Below are 19,202 nucleotides of genomic sequence, written 5' to 3'. Positions count from 1 at the left end.
CTTAATTAAACGGCCAAGTGGCATTTCCATCTGAGCAATAAAGCTTCCATTCATCCATAGGTAGATCTATTCATACATTCATCCATATAATCAACCCATTCATCTATATATGCATCCATCCATCAGTAAAATCTATTCATACATACATATCTGCATATTCATCGATACATCCAACAATCAGAATAATCTATTCATACATCCATCCGTTAGTATATCCATTCATACACTCATCCATCCATACATACCCATCCACCAGTACATCTATTCATACATTCATCCATCCATCCACCTGTATATCTATTCATACATTCATCCATTCATCAATCAGTACATCTATTCATACATCAATATCTATTCATACACTCATCAATCCAACAATATATCTATTCATACATTCATCCATCAGTACATCTATGCATACATCAATAACTATTCATACACTCATCCATACATTCATCATCCATGAGTATATCTAGTCATACATTCAACCATCCATCCATGTGTATATCTATTCATACATTCCTCAATCATACTGATGCAACCATTTTTTCTGATGTGCCACAAGCAACAGCGAGGCAAAAGTTTAGGGTCTCCATTTTTCTAAGCCCACAGCCCCACCTTCTTGTTTTCTATTGGTTCACATGTCCCGTGAAGAGGTTTAAGAATTCACAGATCAAATGTTAAGTATATAGCTGGCTATAAAATCGTTGCAATGTCCTTTCCCCTTCAGTGAATTGGCTTTTCCACCAGGTGACTCTTTATTTGTGTTTGTTCTGATCACACCTTTAGCTGGAAAAAGCAGAAAGAAAAGTTATGAGTGTCCATCATATCGCCATATCAATGGATCAAAATTTATAAAATGGTCCAAAATCTCAGAAATTGTCTTTTAAAGAAATTACTGGTTTTATATTTTTATGTCTGAATATTTAAAACAAACATATTCATGAGTGAAATTTAAAATTTTTATATTTTTTATATTTTATAGAATTAATATTTATATTTTCATTTATTTATTTAGCAGGCTGTCAAGCTATTTAAAGCTGAACTATTTCAGTTAAAAAAATTGTCATAACATTAAAGGAAATTGATTTATTGATTTTTTTTGGTCCATCATTTTTATACATGACACCAGACAGACACAAAAAAACAGAACAGGATATATTTTAACAGGAGCTGTATGGTGTATATTGTGAAATGTCGTGCATAATTCACAAAATGAAAAAAGTGAGCATAACACTGTTAGAGCACTCCAACAGACATGGAATGGCATACTGTTTCTCCATCTCCTCTTCTCCTCCATGCTGAGACTGTTATTGGAATAATTACGTCTGCGCTGTAGATGGAGCATGAGCTTCCTGCACAAGGAAGATGTTCATACTGCCACGCTTTTTTTTTTTTTTTTTGATATATCAGGATCTGAAACCACCAGATGAAACACGAGGCATCACAGAAAAAGGCCCCAGACTGGTCCTGGATCAGCCTGAGGACTCATTATGCTTTTTAACATCGTGCTGTTAGTCATCCACAGTGATGTTGCGGAACAAGTAGGCCATGGATTCTCCGTTATGGATGCGGCGGATGGCTTCGGCCAGAATCATACTGACGTCCACCGTCTTGATCTTGGGACACTGAAGCTTCTGGACCTCGTGGGGGACAGTGTTAGTCACCACCACCTGGTGATGAAACGAAGTTACGATTACTACCTCAAAGCTGATTACAAATCATGAAGTGTTTTATTCCTCTTACACCACAGCAATCTGCCAACGATTATGATTCTTTATTTATTATAGAACGGCATGTCACACATCATACCTTTTTATCCTTTTATAGCTACAGTTAATGTTGTGGAACGTCTGCAAAGAAAGTTAGTTCCTGTTCTCACTTACACTGTAGCAGCTATAAACTGACTTTCCCTCACCAGCATCCCTCTTTTATCTGACATTAATAAAGCAAGCTTTTTGTTTTTTGTTTTTTTTGTAGTTGTTGTTTGTTTGTTTGTTTTTTACAGAGAAACCACAAAGCGTAAACTCCTCTGTCCTGACAATGGTAGAAAACCGTTACAAAGCACTAACACTGGACTCATGTCAAAAACATTTAAATAACATTTAAACATTTAAATCCTTGTTAAATAACAGCAGGCGAGTTCTACAAGCCATGTGATTTGCTTAACAGTCTCTTTTAACTAACAGCACTGAAATTACACAGCATGGGAAAACCCAAGTCACTCATGCCGTTTCTCAGTAAACAGTTTATTTCTGTTTTCGCTGTGTGTGACTCACAGTGACTTGCTAATTCACTTACTAAATGAGGCACTAATGCGAATTAACTACACACATTACACTCTCATCACTGCAGCTCTAAGTGGCCCACGTTTACCATTACACAATTTTCCCATTACACCACCACTTTTACATTAAGAAAATGTCCACACCTCGTCTATAAGGGACTCCTCGATGAGGCGCGGGGCGTCAGCCGAGAGCAAGCCGTGAGTGGCCATGACGTAGATCTTATACGCTCCTCTCTCTTTTAGAATCTCCGCCACTGCCACAAAGTCCTCCACGTCATCGATGATGTCATCCTAAAAACATTTTTAATTGAACAAAGGATTAAAAAAAATTAATAAACCAATTCAGAATAACATAATTGTTTAACCTGGCCTGTTTATCCTTTATTTTAGATAGATTATTTTTTGTATTCTTGTGTTATTATTTTACTATTTGTTTGGGAATTATTTTATTAATGTGATTTATCTTTTAAATCATTCAATCAGTTAGACTAACAAGTGCTATATATGTGTATATGTGTATATATATATATATATATATATATATATATATATATATATATATATATATATATATATATATTTTATCATCATCATCATCATCATCATATCAGTGGAGATGCTTAGATAATTATTATATACTTATTTAATGCATATTACTTGTTATATTATTACATCTGTTAGAATTTACATATAGTTAACATATTATATTTATAACTCACCCCCTTTCTTTTTTGTACTTTCTGTGAATTTTTCCATGACTGAATTTAAAGCTTGATTTTATGAAGGCTGCGATTCTAACTTTAAAAACATTTTTTGTATTTTCCTACTTTTCCAGCCTTTGTAGATCTGTGAAAACAACAGTAGGATCTTTCTGATTGAATAATTGCACACTTTCCATTTTATACTCTAATATACAACTAATTATTGAACGCTTATTGGGTCCATGATTAGGGTCCCTCTAGTGGTGTGACTCTGTCATTACACACATGCTGCATTTAAAAATACTGGAGGGGGGATTTGTTACAGAAAAATTAAATCAACAAAATAAAAAATGAGTAACAAAAATGTTTTTTAATAGACACATAGCCAGTCAATACAACAATTATCCACCAGTACTATGATGTGTGTGTAAAAGACTGAACGATACTTACAATAATGATGGCGATTCGACCTCCAACGTCTCCCACCACGGTGATGGGTGGTTTCTCTTTAGCCATCATCACTGCACAGGAACATTGATTTGTTACTTATCATCATATTTCACAGTAAAATCATGGCTTAAACAGTTGTTTCATACCTTGACCACAAAGCTCAATTACACACACACACTACTGCTCCGATTTTAGAATGAAATAGAGTTATGTTTTCATTTTAAATGCTCAATTATGTCCAGATGGAAAAGGAACATATTGCAAAATAATTCCAAATTAGCCTCAAATACTTGATCAAATATTTTCAATATGTAGTTTTAGATTTGCAGTGCATATTGTGTGTGTGTGTGTGTGTGTGTGTTTGTGTGTGTTTGAGTATCCATTCCATCACCTGCTCCAACCCCATTAATACAGCAATAAACTCAACTGAAACGTGTTACACCTCACCAAACCATGCTGAAAACACTAATAGTTTGTGCAGAGGAAAAAATATAAATGTTAAAAATAAATAGCAAATGAAACACAAACCTATTGGCTTGTATGTATGAGACATTTCAGGTAAAGCAAGAAAGTTCTTTCACTTGCTTGTATATTTAAAATGTGAGAAACCTTTTTTTTTTTGCCAAGGTGATGTTGCATATTAAATGGCACATGTGTACAGACCAAAGCAGGATTTATTGATTAGAATTTAACCAAAAAATATGCAGAATGCATAAAAGCCAGTTTAGCTCATCAACCTGAGAACAACCAGGACATGACAGGACATGGCTTCTGGTTTTAAAAGTGCTATAGGCAATTTTTATTGAATTTCTTACAAGTATAAATAACCTGACATATGTAGGACATGATAAAGAAAATGCTTAAGCAATGATCTCAGCACAAGTGCATTATTTGGCTGAGAAAAATAGTTCACTAAACTGCATTCCCAGACCGGGTCTGCTTGTATTTGTTTACACGCGCGTTCTGTCAGTCTTTTAATAGACACGCCCACCAATGCTGCTTCACACCACCAGGAACTGTGATTGTTCTTATTTTTGGATGTTCCTAATAATTATTTGGGCATGAAATGAGAAATAATTTCTTACAGAAGCAATATTAGTGTGCTTACATTTTGCCCTCATCCTCAAACAGACAAATGATCAACTGGATTCAGTGATCTGCTGCGCATGACAAAAGATGGCTTTGAGCTCCTCCCTGACTCTCACTGGCTGTTTCTAATCGCCGTTCTTGTTACATGCTATAGCAGGGATCACACTACAAGACACATTGTGAGAGAATCAAACACAGCGTTGGGTGTGTGGGTCTTCCACAGAGAAACTGGATCTACAATCGTGTAGTGTGCATTCATCATAAATGTACTCCAAAGGCCACCATAGGTTTAGTGGATGTGGTTTTGTGCACATGGATGGGAATGGGAAGCGGGTTCAAGGACTAAAAACAAACAAACAAACAAAAACCCTCAAACACATCCAAACAAACAGCATCAGGCTGAAACCGTGTAGAGAGGTAGCAAGAAAAGCCCTGAGGCACGCACGCACACACACACACAGAGTGCATGTCATGCATTTGAAGCACACAGCAGAGGAGATGCTCAGCTGCCGTACTTGGAAGTTCGATGCCAGGGAACGGAGCGTGGTACTTCCCTGTATGGCCAACAAATAAAGGAGGACTGGTTAAATAAAGCATGTCGATAATAATTCAGCCAGTGTAGAATTAAAACAGGCTCTAGAAGTTCCACATAATCAGAACTTCTAGTGGAGGTTAGGTCTGGATTTAAACTTTACTAACAAAAGTGTTGTGTCATTAGCCAAGTCTATTCAAATGTGTCAAATATAACATTTATTAACTTAGCTAACTAGTGACCCGCTAGTCTGTGAGTTAACTGCTAGTGAACTAGATTATATACTTGTCAGTGTTTCTGTAGCCAGGTCATGATTTGTGTTGTGTTTTAATCGTAATTTCATAATTTAACTTAAAGTCTCAAATGTAATGTAATGTAATGTGTCAAAACATGCCATAATAGCAATCATTAATATTAGCAAATTTAGCTAGCTAACTACCTGCTTGCCAGCTAGTTAACAGATAGCAATCTAGCTCACATTTAACAGTGTTTGAGTAACTGAGGCATCATTTGTATTGTTCTCTTATGTCTGTCATTTAAATGTGGAAAATATACCAGAACAGCTAGCACTGACATTGGCAAAGTAAGCTAGGTTGTGACATGCTAGCCAGCTAGTTAACTGCTAGTAATGTAGCTCACATTTGTCAGTGTTTCAGTAGCAGTGTTTCAGTCTTCATTTATATTCTTCTCTTACCGCTGATTCAATTACTAGTATGCAAATGTGGTAGAATATACCAGAACAGCCATCACTGACATTATAAAAAGTAAAGTCATACATAACGTTCAGTTAGCATGCTAGTGCTGATCATGCTACTGTAGCTGCTCCCCACCTGTGTCCATATACTGTTAGCTGGATCAAACACTCATAACTATTCATTAAATGTTTTTACAAAACAAAAGATGTGGTAAAAATGAATAAAAGCCTTCAAGCTGTTGTTCAAAATGGGCGAGTTTGCATAATTATACCTGACAACAGTTAGCTTTTTTCGAAGAATTAGTAGCAGCCGTTTCATCTGACAGCATTTATATGGATTTATGCTGCACGCAAACAGATTTAGGTGTTTAAAATGTGTTTTTTACCGGGCAGCTCGAGGCCTGGAGGTCCACCTGAGGGCTTGAACACAGGAAGAGAGTTTTGACCGTCGGCCAGATCAGACTCCGCCTCAGACTGAGCTTCACCATGAATCACTGCCAAACCGAGTCTCAGACGCTCGGCATACGATTGAGCTCTGAATACACACACACACAATCACACACAAACACATACAGTGAATAAATAACCTGAGGTGAATTTTTTGATAAACATGTTTTACAATAAACAGTGTTTTCACAGTCATTCAGCAGTGTAATGCCAAACACTCGCCAACCGGTTTACCTCTTTGCAGCCGCCGGTGATTTTGCAACAATAACAGCATTTCTGAAGTCAGGGATCTGAGGAGGAACAAAAGCAAAAAAGAGATGTTTATGTGAGAAAATGAATGATGTAAGCTGAACACAGAGGATCAAAGAGGATTAGAGGCAAAGTTATAACAGTGATATTGATATCACCTTGCATAATAATAATAATAATAATAATAATGATGATAATAATAAGAGATGTTAAAAAAATGTGCATTTATAGGAAAATAATCAACTTTGTATCAGCATAGTAACAGTAATTCTGCTCTATTACACTATCATGTCATTTATTGTTTTACTATAACCTCACAACCCAAAGGTTCTATTCCTTAGTTAATGTTAGGTTTGACTTTTTGCTGTTGTCGCTACTGTAATTTAATGCAGTAAATAAAGTTAGTAAAGGCAAACATTTGCTGTTTTCTGTGGAACCTTAACATCGGCGACTTTAATCAGCCAACTGATGAATCGGTCCGTCTCCATTAAGGAAACATAACCTTGGTCTTTCCTAATAAAACCAACCACTTGGCCATGGCTAAAATACTAAAATGTTAATCCAAAGCCATATAAACAAAAACTGAGGATTTGCAGCACACTTAAATATATTTAAGTTAGTTGAAAATGTTTCCATCATTTAATGCTCATAAAATGGTCGTGACAGCCAGCCCATTTCAAGTTGATCCTCGTTTATTTATGTATTATTTCCAATTTTAGTGTTTTGCAGAAAACCTGAAAGAATACACATTAGCAGGTAGATAGAACCATGACTCAGTGAGGGGTGTGTGTGTGTGTGTGTGTGTGTGTGTGTGTGTGTGTGTGTGTACAGAAGTGTGCTACCTCCTCCTGGATGTACTGCAGCAAAAATGGTGAAGCTCGCAGGTTATCCACAGGGAAGTTGAAGAAACCCTGGATCTCTTTCTGGTGCAGATCCATGGTGATGATGTGGGTCAGACCTGGAAATCACATATAGACACACTCCTCTGGTTTAACTATGGATGAATATGCACTCATCAATGTTACACAAAGTCACAGATAAACATTCGTAGCTCCGTGCTTGTCAAATTTGAAGGATTTTTTTAATTGTCTACAATAATGAATCATTATGCTCTTAAGCAGTAATGTGGGTACATACACACCTTAATCCACCTACTCAGAGCATTAGGCCACATTCCATACCCCGGGATACACCCAAACACTTTAACAGCTACACGACACTTCTTTTGGCTTTAAGCACAGCTGTTCTGAAAATGAATAACCCAAGCACAGCAGCTTAGCGGTGGAACCAGTTGCTAACACTTTGTGCCGAGCAACATATGGGCCACGGTGAGTGTTTATATACCTAAAAAAGTGACCTGTGTGGCATGGAATGTGGCCTAATGCTCTGAGCAGGCGGATTAAGGTGTGTATTTACACACATTACAGCTTAAGAGCATAATGCTTCTTTGTTGTAGAGGATTAAAAAAAAAAACATTTCCTCATTTGTAAGTCGCTTTGGATAAAAGCGTCTGCTAAATGAATAAATGTAAAGAGGCTAATGGGTGTAGCTAATAAAGTAATAAAGTGCTCACTGACTGTAAAGTTCACATATGTGTGCGTGTGTGTGTGTGTGAGTGTGTGTGTGTGCGTGTGTGTGTGTGTGTGTGTGTGTGTGTGTGTGTGTGTGTGTGTGTGTTTTTCTTCTACCTGCTTTAGCCAGCATGGATGCTAGCAACTTGCAGACGATGGATCCTCTCTTCCTCAACTTGCACTGCTTGCTGTAAGGGAAATACGGGATGACGCCGATGATGTTCTTAGCGCAGGACGTCTTCAGAGCGTACGCCATCACCAGCAGCTCCATGATCGCCGTGTTCACATCCCTACACCCAAAAACAAAACAAAACAAAACCACCACGAGCAATTAACATCACTTACTAGCACCTGCTTAATCATGAGAAATGTATTTTTAAAAACAGCACATCTCCCCATGCCCCCTGCCTGGAAAATGTGTATTTTCAGATTTAAAGGGTATTTATTTTATTCCTAATGAATTTTATTCACCCTCAACTTTATGAAATGATTTTTTATTATAATCAAATCCTATATGGAAAGTTTATTCAAGTGCACAGAATTGAGTTCAGAGAGTAAAAGTTTTTTTTTTGCTTCCTAAAGAATTTCCTTGTGGAAGCACCATGTCAAGAATGTATTATTCAACAATAACTTGAATAAATAAATATATATATAAATAAAATTGAACAAACAGAAAAAAGTTACGATGTAATGGAGTAAAGGAATTGCAACACTTTTAAATTAGATTAATGAATCGAAATAGTTCATTTTTTCTAAAGACACTACACATTTCATTTCAGCTGAAAACTGCACAAATGCTGGGGAAGGAACAACTGATTGTAGCTGCGATCACATAAGTGAGAACTCGATTATTGGACAGTATACAAAGACCCTGCCTCGGCATAATCTCATCTCAGGAAAACATCACTCGAGCCGAGTTCCACCTGAAGCCCTATTTGCCATCGAGTGTGCATGATGCGGTTGTGTAACCTAGCCTGAAAGCAAACTGGAGAATCCAATTAGCATCATTCCAACCTGATTAAACGAAACAGATTATCAGAAACTAAGCCAATTCATGCACTGTGACCCGGTTTGTAGCAAGCGACAGACTCAGCTTTCTGTTTACTGCCGGACAGTCTAGACTAACCAGTTAGTAACCACAGAGACGGTTTTAAATTCATTGCAGTATACGAGCGAGTGTTACAAGGAAGGTGTGCTAATTTACAGTGCAAACAGAAAAGCACAAAAATGCTGCGCAGAACATAAAAAAAAAAGAAAAATAATCATTTTCAGAGAGGGGGAGAGGGGTGGGGTTAATTCAGCATATTGCTAGAGTTTAAGATTTCCATCAAAAATAATAACGTGTTCCATAGCTAAAGGAAGAGAAATAAGTAAAAGTAACTTTTTTGACAGAGAAAATGAAATAAACGGCTGAACAATTTTGCACAAAGTTACAGTGACAAAACAATTCAGAAACATAAGATACGTGTATGGAGAAGAGGGAGGGGGGAACCCAGAAAAGACCTTTAAAAAATAAACAGGTGTCAATTTACATTAAATATTTATTATCATATCATTGCTGCAGTGTTGAGTTTCAAGGACAAACCAGTGCAAAGAAGCTGCTGAGGCTTAAAGCAGTTTATACCGTTTATACGACTACGCATCAGTTTTACGCTTAAACTTACTTGTCGATGATCAGTCAGTGTAAAGGTTGTAAATTCAAAGCAGACGCTTATCAAAAATAAATAAAAACATGCATAACTAATGACTAGATGTCATTTTTGGCCTCCTGGTAAAAAATGTTGTTACGGTTTCTCTGGACGGAAAAAAAGCAGGTCTTACAGAACCCCAATGTTCCTCTCACCTGCGTATGGTCTGGATGATGAAGATGTCCTGTCCTCTGACTGATTCCTTCACCTCCACTGTGGTCTCTGTGACAGGACAGTTAGAGACAGGGAAAATACATCACTATGATTTAGTGTTTAGTCACTACACAGTCACAACACATTCACAACATGAAAGCTAATACACGTGTGATCTACTGCTGCAGCTTTCTGCCCTCTTCCTCATACATGAGCTCACAGACACCCACGATTGGCTAATGTCACTGTGACTGACACTGTGTGTGGGGGGGGGGGGGGGGGGATTATGCTCCTCCCACCCAGACAGCACCGTCCGCCATCCTCAGGGCCATTCAGGAGCCGACCGAAAGGAATTTCTGCACGATATTAAAACAACACTACACTCCACTTATACTTCCATGAGTGGATAACCTGATTATTTATTTGCACTACCCAAATAATATCAAATATTTTCATATTTCCTCATATATAAAGTGCACGTCTTTATTATTGACTTGTTTGCTGTTGTTTTGTTTGTTTGTTTCTTGCTTTGTTACAAAAAGCTAGAAATCTGATAGATAATGCTGGAAATACTTTATAAATGAGCACATTAACCTCCAAGAACACTCTAAGTCTCTGAGCAGTGTGTGTGTTTGTTTTATGGGCTCCGTATTACAGAAAGCATTTGTACTTTGCACTATTACACTCGCTGTACTGACTAAAGTACATATGCAGATGTGAAAAACAGAAAATGACACGTAACACACCTCTGTTAGCCCCCTCAAACACCACCGATTTGCCCAGTTCCACACCAAGACGCCTGAAAAAGGGCAAAAAAATATATTATATATTACGTTGTGACACAACTGTTAAGTGATATTGATACTGTTTTGATGATTAAGAGACCTATATGAATTTACAACCTGTCAGCAATACTGTATAAATGTAACCCGATATGATCGCACCAGTAAAGCCAGATTGAACCGTGTTTGATTTACTGCATGTGATATAAAAATCTAGTTAATAAAATTAAAGATTCATTCCTGTGTCCGGGATGGGACATTTGAACTTGGTACCTATACAAATTTTTTCAGACATTTCAGAGAAAACACAGAACAATATTTAAAATAATAAATAAATAAATAAATAAATAAATAAATAAATAAATAAAAGCCATAATTTTCAACAGAAATCAACATTTAACGGTGAATCTTAGGGTGTTTTCACACCTAGTTTGTTCGAGCTCTCCAAATGCTCTTGGAGCGGTTCAGCATGTATATGTGAACAAACCAAATGATCTCAGACCCCCCTAAAAGGACCCAAAAGCAAACCCAAAAAGACCCACCACCTCCGAAGGTGGTCCAAGTATGGTTCATTGGATTAAATTTTAGGTGCAAGTTGGGGTCTGAGTTCCTATGAAATTGTGGTGTGAACAAGATAGGGTCTGAGATCACCTCATTGCTGAAGAACCGGGTTCTTTTTTGAGTCTACTACATCGTGAACACCAAAAGGACTGAGGTCACTTTCGGCTGGTTCCCTTTCTGGTTCACTTTAAGTGAACTGGGTGTGGTTCTTTTAAAAACGAACTATATGTGAAAACACCCTTAGGGTTTTGTTTACACCACAACTTCATAAGAACTCAGACCCCAGTTTGCACGCAAAATTTCATCCAAGTCATCATAGAAGGGTCAGGAATCCTTCATTTCAGAGGGCTCTCCACTTCGACACATTTTGTCACGGGTGCTCATGTACTTCTGTCGTAGTTGGGTTTATTTTTTTACTTTTACCTGTCACTGTAGTGCTGTTCTGTTATATCCTCTTTGCTTTATTTTTTGAGAAAACTTACGTTCTTATGTGTTGAGGATTTTTGGAATTTAATGCAATCCTCTTTCCAAATTTAAAGAAGGGCACAGCTCTCCTTCTGAGACCACACAACCCCACGATCTGACATGCTGAAAAGTTTTGTGCTGTTTTCAGCAGTGACAAAACATGGTCTGCAGGTACGGCAAGCCTCCAGGTGCACATGTCGAAACGAAACACAAAGTGGACTGGGACATCGTTGCATTCACATATCATGAAGAAATCGAACCACAAATGGACCCACAAACGAACTTTCGATTTTGGGTCCTTTTAGGGGGGTCTGAGATCACTCGGTTTGTTCATATATACACGCTGAACCACTCCGAAAGTGTTTGGAGGCTCAAATGAACTAGGTGAGAAAACACCCTTAAAGACATTAATCAAATGCAGGGATTAGTAAAAGGGTTTAAAAACAACTTTTTTAACTCCAATAATTTAATGAAAATGCCTAAGAATCCACGGAAAAATTAAAATAACAATTATAATTAAATCTGAATATATAATATAATTATTAAACTAATAAATTATTTTTAAAAAACAACAGTGATATTGTTGGTAATACTACAACTACAACAACCACCACCACCTACAGTGCATCCGGAAAGTATTCACAGCGCTTCTCCTTTTCCACATATTGTTGTTACAGCCTTATTCCAAAATGGATTAAATTCATTATTTTCCTCAAAATTCTACAAACAATACCCCATAATGACAACGTGAAAGAAGTTTGTTTGAAATCTTTGCAAATTTATTAAAAATAAAAAACAAAAAAGCACATGTACATAAGTATTCACAGCCTTTGCTCAATACTTTGTTGAAGCACCTTTGGCACCAATTACTGGGTCGTCTTTTTGAGTATGATGCTACAAGCTTGGCACACCTATTTTTGGGCAGTTTCTCCCATTCTTCTTTGCAGGACCTCTCAAGCTCCATCAGGTTGGATGGGGAGCGTCAGTGCACAGCCATTTTCAGATCTCTCCAGAGATGTTCAATCAGGTTCAAGTCTGGGCTCTGGCTGGGCTACTCAAGGACATTCACAGAGTTGTCCTGTAGCCACTCCTTTGTTATCTTGGCTGTGTGCTTAGGGTCGTTGTCCTTCGCCCCTATCTGAGGTCCAGAGTGCTCTAGAGCAGGTTTTCATCAAGGATGTCTCTGTACATTGCTGTATTCATCTTTCCCTCAATCCTGACTAGTCTCCCAGTTCCTGCCGCTGAAAAACATCCCCACGGCATGATGCTGCCACCACCATGCTTCACTGTAGGGATGGTATTGGTCAGGTGATGAGTGGTGCCTGGTTTCCTCCAGACATGATGCTTGCCATTCAGGCCAAAGAGTTCAATCTTTGTTTCATCAGACCAGAGAATTTTGTTTCTCATGGTCTGAGAGTCCTTCAGGTGCCTTTTGGCAAACTCCAGGCAGGCTGTCATGTACCTTTTACTTAGGAGTGGCTTCCGTCTGGCCACTCTACCATACAGGCCTGATTGGTGGAGTGCTGCAGAGATGGCTGTTCCTCTGGAAGGTTCTCCTCTCTCCACAGAGACACGCTGGAGCTCTGTCAGAGTGACCATCGGGTTTTTGGTCACTTCCCTAATTAAGTCCCTTCTCCCCTGATCGCTCAGTTTGGCCGGGCTGCCAGCTCTAGGAAGAGTTCTGGTGGTTCCAAACTTCTTCCATGTACGGATGATGGAGGCCACTGTGCTCATTGGGACCTTCAATACTGCAGAAATGTTTCTGTACCCTTCCCCAGATCTGAGTCTCGATACAATCCTGTCTCGGAGGTCTTCAGACAATTCCTTGGACTTCATGGCTTGGTTTGTGCTCTCACATGCATTGTTAACTGTGGGACCTTATCTAGACAGGTGTGTGCCTTTCCAAATCATGTATAATCAACTGAATTTACCACAGGTGGACTCCAATCAAGTTGTAGAAACATCTCAAGGATGATCAGTGAAACAGGATGCACCTGAGCTTAATTTTGAGTGTCATGGCAAAGGCTGTGAATACTTATGTACATGTGCTTTTTTGTTTTTTATTTTTAATAAATTTGCAAAGATTTCAAACAAACTTCTTTCACGTTGTCATTATGGGGTATTGTTTGTAGAATTTTGAGGAAAATAATGAATTTAATCCATTTTGGAATAAGGCTGTAACATAACAAAATGTGGGAAAAGTGAAGCGCTGTGAATACTTTCCAGATGCACTGTACACTATTACTGTATCACTGGGTTGTCTCTGCCTGCTGTACATACACGCAGCGTTCCAAATATGACAGATTTTCACAAAGACAGCCCCTAAAAATGCTGCCTACGTAGGCAGCCTTGTCTCTAATTGAACAAGACAGTATGTTTCTTCCCAAGTGTCTATAATATCGTGATATATAACTTTTTATCAGCAGACACCAAGCTGAAGATATTTTCCAGGAGACCTTGATAAACTGGTTTAGCCATGTCATCACCATGAGGGTTTGCAAATTATCATTCCTGCATTCCTGCACCCATACTGACACACACTCACACACACAGAGCAGGACACTCTTAACAAGTGCGCTTCACTCTCTTCAGCTGAGAGGTTTCATGTTTCGGTGATAAGTGCTCTAGGAATGGATCATGTTACAGACTCTCCACAGTGAAGCACACTCTCTCTCTCTCTCTCTCCCTCTTTCTCTCACACATACACACACACATACACACACACAAATAAGTTACACACCATACCTGTTGAATTCTGAATTCCGATTGGTCAGAAGGTGTTGATTCATTTTCTATAACAGCAGCTCTGACAGCAGCGCAGGTTTACATTAAAGCGCTTGTTCTAATACGTTATTGTTTCTATAGCAACAGCTTGTTCACAGGGACTTGTGTGTTGGACATTCCACATAAACCGCTTTTATTTTTACAATAAGTCTTTAATTATTGATACAGTGAAGTTTTCCGTTATTTAACATTTATGGAAGGAGTCTCCAGTGTCAGCACTTTGTAACAGTCAGAGGTAAAGCTGTAACAGAAGCGTTTATGCACTGCAGTTTTTCAGCAACATGACAAGCTGCATTTTGTTTGTTTTTTTAATTTGCTGCAGCAACATGAGTCTCCGTTGTTAGTGCCACCTACAAAGTCCCGCCCACTGTGGAGAGGAAAACCTCCCTCTGTGCCCTAATGACAGCATGTGATAAGACCACACACACACAGATCTGTAAACATTAACAGGATTAAAGGAACTCTTTTTGAGCTCAAATTTTAAACTACAGTGCAAAAGTTTCCCGCCTTTTTTAGCTAAAATAGATTGGGGGAAAATAGAAGGCAGAGAGTGGGTTTATAACAGAATAATAGTCTGATATTTCAGGAGATTTTGTTTCTATTAATAAACACTATAAACATGCATTATTTGTTACTTGTAATGATGACTGTATTGGTATTAAACCAATTTTGTCTTCTTGATTTTGTCCTAAAGGTGTGCACACTTTTGCACTCAACTATAAATCCACATTGATGTTTGTACTATTGATGTTTTAGTTCAACATTTCACTTTTAACATCTTTTCCCCCTGTCTTATTCTTTAATCACCAAAGTTGCGTTTAAGTAGTTTGCTTATTTTATTTTTAATAAACTAAAATTCACTCACAGCTTGCCCATGTTGTTTTAACATGTTTTACCACATGACCTCATCCAAAAACTGTAACAACATGGGGTCATGTGGTACAACATCTCTATGTCCCCACGTTGTTTCGGTTATGTGAGGTCATGTGGTACATATCTATGTTGTACCACATGACTTCACACATAACTGAAACAACATGAGGTCATGTGCCATGTTAGTATTGTTGTTGATTATTTTCCTATAGCAGCATATCCTGGAGTGTTTTATTCCTCCTATACTACAGAAAATTCTTCCATTATTTAAAGAATTATAACTTTTTGTCCATTCATAGTTGCATTTAATGTTCAGGTAAGTTCCTGTTCTCATTTGCTTTGCAGTTTACTGTCACAGCGGCTGTTCTAGAAAATGACTCAACACTTTCTGACCAATCAGAATCCACAATTCAATAAGGAGCAATAGTTCTGTTTTACACTGTTCTTGAGATCACGATTTAACAAGGGTTTTTAGTGCAGTGCTGTTATGTGCCAGTCCCAGTGTGATACTAAACAGCACTGACAGCTCAACCGGGTCACCGTGATCACGCTCTTACAAAAGCAGCTTTCCAAATACACAGCTGCGAAATGCACATTTCATCACTAACTCAGTGACGGTAAAGACGATTAATTTCAATAAAAAGGGACAAAACAGTACAGAGTAACATAAGTTTATCCCAAAGTTCATCCCATTTTCTAACAATCTAACAAAAAACAGTTGCTGAGCAAAAAAAAATTTAATTATAAAGTCACAAAAATGAGAATCTCATAACGTAGCAGGTGTCTGAGAGTGTGTGAAGTGATGATTATTACGGGTATAGGGATACCATAGTAAGTTAAATCCCTTATTGTTATACTTTAACAAACCGTATAGCCCTACAGGAAGTGGATTACTTTCCTACATCACGTTACATCCTGAAGTCTTTTACTCCTCCTATAGCACAGCATTTTGGCAACGAGCACTATTTTTGCTTTTGCATTAGTTACATTAAACAAGTTAGTTCCTGTTCTCACTCACGTTATAGCAGGTATAAACAGTCATCCCCATATCAGACTTTTTTTCTCTCTTGAAGTTAATAAAAACAAAAATAAAGTGCAGCTGGTCACGTTACTGAGAAACCTCAAAGCGTAAATTCCTGTCCTGAAGAAATTTAAAAGTGCAGCTTTTGAGAGTCTCTGACACTGAAGACTCCTTCCATAAATGTTAAACAAACGAACTGTAACTATAACAACGATAATGTATTAGAACGATTGCATTAACATAAACCTGCAATTTGGTGGCAGTAGCATCTTTCATCATAGCTTAAATGTTCACAGTGTTCCACCTTTATTTACACGCACAAGAGTAGTGGTAAAGATTATTATTGTTATGATTACACTCAGTGATGCGAGTGGTTGTTTGGATGTGTTTTGGTTGTAGTAGTATGAAACATGTCGCATTTAGGGTTATATGAGTTCAATCTCTTATTATTGTGCCTTACATCCAGTTCCGCCCTTGTGTTGCATGAATGATAATGAATGAGTATAATCGAGCAGTGGGATACTGTATGTCCTACAGTAGCCTATGTTTATTATTATTGTTATTTTTCTTCTTGTACTCACTCAGTGATCTTGTTGGCCAGTTCGGTGCATGCTGGGATGTTGTTGGCACAGAAGACCCTGTATCCACTTCTGCCCACGTTCATGTTGGGGTTATAACCATAAGACAGCTTCGGGGTTTGGGGGCGAGACAGAAGGAACTTGTGGATGCCTGCTCGACTCTTTGGCATATTTACACACAAGTTATGGATTTCTTTTCTTTTCTTTTTTTAAAAAGGTAAATTTGCTCCTTGCACCCACAATAGGCAACAAAATCAGCAGTGATACAAATGATTTCAGCACAAATAGACGGACAAGCCAAATGAGGTTTAGGGGGAAAACCCAGAAGCACCCTCAAACCTTTACACACTATACACTGGGTGGGGAAAAAAGCAAAGCCAAGGCAATAAAGAAAAAAATTCTAATGACTTACCAGAAAAACTGGATAAACAGAAGAAGAAATGGGGAAATGTCCTATATCATACTACTACTTCTAATAGTACAACAACAACAACAAATAATAATAATAATAATAATAATAATAATAATAATAATAATAATAATAATAAAATAATAATAATAATAATATCACTGTTTTTAGTTTAACACTTTTGCTAATTCACTTTCATCAGCAAAATTCAAATTCCACCGCCGCAAAGCAGGACCCAAATCCACTGGCACTTTTTTCCATCTGGACTTCGACCGTCTCCGACATTCACACCTCTGACTGCATTGAAAACTACCTCCAAATATGATCGGATTATGTAACGCATACGCGACTAAAGAGATTAAAGTGCAGCGAAGCGCTCGCGGTATTTTTGTATCACTGTAAACTTTGTTGCAATGCGGTCTGAAAGAGACCCGTCACGCCGCCTGCTCGCTTAAAGCCCCGCCCACGTTAATATGATTGACATTCCGATCAGCCAATCGGAGTAGAGTACTGAAGCACGAGGGGCAGTTAGGGTTGGAAGGGTTTTAACCAATCGTGTCTATCTCGTGTAAATTTAGGGTGTCTTTTAGTCTTTTAGCGCATATATAGTCAGATGAAGAATTATCGCCCTTCAAACAATTGGAGGAAGTGGTTGGCCTAATATTTTATAATAAATACATAAAAATGATACATTATCTTAAAAAAAGGCATTTAGCAAAATGTTTGACATCTATAAAACATTACATTCAGCGTCTCTTGAAAAACTGGTTTGCCTTTCTTTTCACACTGTATTTAGCAATCTTTTCATATTATATTTAACATTTTCACAAAAATGTTAAATACAATAAATAAGAAAGTAAGTAAGTAAATAAATCAATCATTTACGTTTATCTCAATAAAGTAATATTTGACTTTTTGACATCCATAAAAAGAAAAAAAAATACACTCATTTTCAGGGAATATGGTTGGCCTTTCCTTGATTAAAAAAATCTATATTCTCATATAATTTTTTTATTTTTAAATTATATTATTTTATGTTATATATTGCATTGTATATGTTATTTTATTTGTTATTTTTTATAATATTTTCTCTCAAAAGAAATTTCTTGCAAAAAAAAAAATGTATTTCCTCCAAAAAAAAATACATTCTCTCAAAAGCTATTTTGGATACATTTTTTTGCATCTGTTAAAAATATAATTTTAAATTATAATTATTGCTATTTTGCCCTTCAAACTAGCTGGACAAACTAGTTGACTGGTTTTCCTTAACACAAATCACCATCATACAAATTTTAACAAATACCATTTTCTATCAAAAACAAAATATGGCATCCCTAAAATATAATTAAAGTTTTCAAGAATTAAAAAATCTAAAATGCTCTCAGTATATAGGTCTGCAGATGCTCTGTTGTTACTTTAAAAAAAAAAAGAACATAAGGTTGCACACATGAGCAGAGGTCATCTCCAAATCCAACATCATCTCTGGATTTCTTTGCAAGGAATGTCTCCCAATATATTATCTGCAAGGGTGCCAATACTTTTGAGATGGTTTAAAAGGTTTTCACAAATTTTCACTGGTTTCATTGGTTATTGTCAGGGCTTTTAATTGAAGCTCAATTTAAAAAGGCAAAGAAATATTCAATACTTCAAGACATAAAGTCTCGAGAATAGGCAGGGACAAAGGCGGTTGCAAAACAAAGCAAAGTAAAAACCGGATAAACAATATGGAAGAGAATAAGTTCCAGTAATGTCACTGTATAAATCAGGAGTGTGACTTTTGCAAAACAGGCGAGTCCAGGTTATTTAAAGGGTGCTTTGAATAGAGTATGCAGAAGTCGGGACATTTGGAAACATACAGTAGGTATGGA

General features: G+C 37.3%; 1 protein-coding gene across 1 annotated transcript; it reads right to left on the bottom strand.

The window, feature by feature from the left end:
- Nucleotides 1-1,386: 1,386 nt before the first annotated feature.
- kpra (phosphoribosyl pyrophosphate synthetase-associated protein 1) lies at nt 1,387-17,023 on the bottom strand (the record flags this gene model as incomplete). Its single annotated transcript, NM_001200589.1, is given in 10 exon segments — nt 1,387-1,673; nt 2,432-2,578; nt 3,439-3,509; nt 6,140-6,288; nt 6,435-6,490; nt 7,292-7,407; nt 8,138-8,310; nt 9,864-9,930; nt 10,608-10,660; nt 16,929-17,023. Coding segments are annotated over 10 exon segments (1,074 nt in total). The 3' UTR covers nt 1,387-1,514.
- Nucleotides 17,024-19,202: the final 2,179 nt, after the last annotated feature.

The sequence above is a fragment of the Ictalurus punctatus genome, chromosome 12 (genome assembly GCF_001660625.3).
Source record: "Ictalurus punctatus breed USDA103 chromosome 12, Coco_2.0, whole genome shotgun sequence".
Taxonomy (NCBI): domain Eukaryota; kingdom Metazoa; phylum Chordata; class Actinopteri; order Siluriformes; family Ictaluridae; genus Ictalurus; species Ictalurus punctatus.
This window is presented reverse-complemented; position numbering and strand designations above follow the sequence as displayed.